Source organism: Myotis davidii, unplaced genomic scaffold, assembly GCF_000327345.1.
Source record: "Myotis davidii unplaced genomic scaffold, ASM32734v1 scaffold460, whole genome shotgun sequence".
Classification (NCBI taxonomy): Eukaryota; Metazoa; Chordata; class Mammalia; order Chiroptera; family Vespertilionidae; genus Myotis; species Myotis davidii.
Window position 1 is genome coordinate 88,261 of NW_006292692.1, and position 3,378 is coordinate 91,638.

The following is a 3,378-nucleotide window of genomic DNA, read 5'->3' on the forward strand; positions in this document are numbered from 1 at the left end:
AGACATTTTTAAGGTATTATTATTTTTATTATTAATTTGTATTACCGTGTAGATAATTCTCAATCTTTAGAGATTTCTTGCCTAATCAAAATTCCATTATGTGGCTTTAATGCTTGTAATGCCAACCAGAGGTATGGGTAGCTCCTTATAGGAGCTGAGGCTTGGAAAACCAAGTAGTTAGTTCTCTAGATCAGCATGCTGGGAGTTAAGGAGTTGTAGTCACCATTAGTCAGTCACAAGGCAGTGATAGGAATCCAAGAGGTCAGTGATATTTGAAGCAGGTGGATCCTGGAGGTCAGAAACAAAGTAATGGTAAATGGTCGAGATAGTAAGATGACAAACTGGAGAATGGTCAGAGATAAGGAATTAAGGTAGATGAGAGAGTTAAATCCCATGCATCAGTACTCAAAGCATGGAGTTATGAATATGATTCTAAATTAAAGGGTACTTGAACTCAGTGCTCTCATAGTATTTCTACCCAAATTGAAAATGGTATGAAGAAGTGTTTGTGCCTAGTCCCCATATACATGAGCAAGGGATTGATAGTAGCTGGTTAAAGAATAAGATCTATGAATACAAACATAGGTTCTGATAGTGACAAGATACAGTAAGACCATTTGTATATAAGGTTTTATAATAGTCTCCATATAAAATGAGAACAATCAAGTTTTGAATCTCATAATTCTCATCTTGATTTTCAACAGCAGATTCATACTATGGTGGTTAGAATCATGGACTTGAAAGTAGGCTAGTTGGGTTCAAATTCTAGCTCAATAATTTATTAGTTGTGTCCTTTGGACAAGTTACTTCACCTTAGTGTGCCAGTTTCCTCATCTGTAAAACAGGGATGATAGTACCTACCTACCCTCAATGGGTTCTTGGGAAAATTAAGTAAGTTGATGTATATAAAGACCTTAGAACAGTGCCTGGATATAGTAAATCTTACATCGAGTGTTATTATTATTATTAGTCACATAAGGCCAAACAAAAATTGATGTTATAAAAATGGATAAATACACTGTATGTTTTCCACTGTATGTTAACTTTAGCTAAACTAATAAACAGTATCTCAATAATATTTTTCATTAAAATAAGAACTGTACTTGCACCTAAACATAGTTGACTATATAAAAATTATAAGCATTAGTAAAGTAGCAAAATTTATCACAGCAATCCCATATGTGTGTTTATTCTATAGAAGGTGTTTTATGAACATATTTAAAAGTTGTAAAGAATAAATACACATTTCCTAATAGCAAAAACCACTATTTTCTGAAGCTAGTTCTACTAGAAGCAGGAATATTTGAGTTGGAAGACTTGTCTGTGGAAAGATCTGAACATAGACTTGGGAAGACTAATTTAGAAAAGTCTGGACCTGGGGAAAGGTTAGAAGACCTGAACTATGGAACATGTTAGAATACCTGGATATCGTAGACACAGGAAGACCTGAATGTTAGAAGACCGGTACACTGGAGACGGAAGACGTGGATTTTGAGCCCATTGTTGGAAAACTGGGTAGTTTTCGGAAGACGTGGAGACGTTGGAAGACATGGAGTTGCTGGCAGATGTGGAGATGCTGGCAGACGTGGAGATGCTGGCAGATGTGGAGATGCTGGCAGATGTGGAGATGCTGGAAGATGTGGAGATTCTGGAAGACATGGAGATGCTGGAAGACGAGCAGATGCTGGAAGCCCTGGAGATGCTGGAAGACCTGGAGGTGTAGGAAGACATGAATTTTCTGGAAGACGTGGATTTTCTGGAAGACGTCACTTTGTTGGAAGACGTGGGTATGCTGGAAGCTATAAATTTGATGGAAGATACAGCTTTGTTGGAAGACCAGGGTTTGCTGGAAGCTGTGGATTTTCTGGAAGCCATGGATTTGATAGAAGACGTGGATAGCCCGGAAGACCTGGAACTGATTGGAAGATAGTGATTTCCTGGAAGCCATGACTTTTCTGGAAGACATGGATTTTCAGGAAGACCCGAATTGTCCGGAAGATCTTGGCTGTTTGGAAGATGTAGATTTGCTGGAAGACCTGGAGGTTACTGGAAGACATAGCTCTCAAGGAAGACATACATTTGCAGAAGACCAAGATTAAGTGGAAGACATGAATTTTCTGGAAGACTTTGATTTGGTGGAAGTCATAGATTGGTTGGAAGACCTAGATTTTTCTGGAAGATGTGGATTGTGTGGAAGACCTTGAAATCATTGGAAGACACTGATTTTTCTGGAAGACGTGGATTTTCCTGGGAGATATGAATTTTGTGGAAGACCTATAATTGCTGGAAGACTGGATTTACTGGAAGGTGTGGATTGTCTGGAAGACGTGGTTTGTTTGGAAGACGTGGATTGTCTGGAAGACGTGGATTCTCTGGAAGACTGGGATTAGCTGGAAGACCTTGATGTTGTTGGAAGACTTGGAGTTACTGGAAGACCTGGAGTTGTTGGAAGACCTTGACACTGGCGCCATTGGAAACCCTGGACATTGGAGACATTGGAAGCACAGGATGTTGGAGACATTGGAAGCCTTGGATTTTGAGGATATTTAGTTATTCTGGATATTGGAGACTTTGGAGGCCCTGAAGTTGGAATTCATGGATATTAGAAGCCCTGAGCACTAGAGACATTGCAAGTCTTGGACTTGGAGTGTCCTAAACATTGGAAGGTATTGGCAATAGAAGATTTAGACATTTAGCAATTCTAAAATCAGGAACCCTGGATATTGGGAGATATTGGAAAATCTGAATATTGGCATATTCAAGTTAAAAGACATAGAATTTGAAAGATGTAATTTTAATGATGCTGTAAGTCAAAGATATTGAAAGCCCTGGATATTAAGAGACCTAGATTTTAAGAGATCAGGATGTTAAGAGACATAGTCACTTAGATATTGGGGATATTTTAACACCTGAATGATTAAGGAGCAGGTTCTAGAAGATATTGAAAAACTTGGGCATTGGATAATCTGCTAATTTTATAAGACATTATAAAATCAGAATTTAGGAGACATTAGAAGTTGTAGGAACTAAATAATGTAAGTGCTGCACTTGGATACAGTGAAATATATGAGCTCTAGAAGACTGGTATATAGGAGGTAATAGATAACTGGAAATACAGTAAAACTGGAAGTTATAATTCTGGACTCTAAAAGATAAGACCTATAACTTAAAGGCTTATTGTTGGAGATTTTAGAGGACCTAGATTTTTAATGATCCTAATATTGGGAAGATTAGAAAACACTGGCATTGGAGATGTTGCAGGTGAAAGAGTGAAAAGATATGGATGTGGTAACATTTAGAATATCTGGCAACTGGAGATGTTGGAAGCTCTGGAGTTCAGAGACCTGATGTTAGAGACACTGAAGAATTGAAAAATCT

The 3,378-nt window shown here is 38.0% G+C and overlaps 1 protein-coding gene across 1 annotated transcript; it reads left to right on the forward strand.

The window, feature by feature from the left end:
• The first annotated feature begins 731 nt into the window (after positions 1–731).
• Positions 732–2,275, forward strand: CDR1 (cerebellar degeneration related protein 1). The gene is given in 2 exon segments (XM_006779602.2): positions 732–743; positions 1,520–2,275. Coding segments are annotated over 2 exon segments (552 nt in total). The 3' UTR covers positions 2,060–2,275.
• The last annotated feature ends 1,103 nt before the right edge of the window (positions 2,276–3,378 follow it).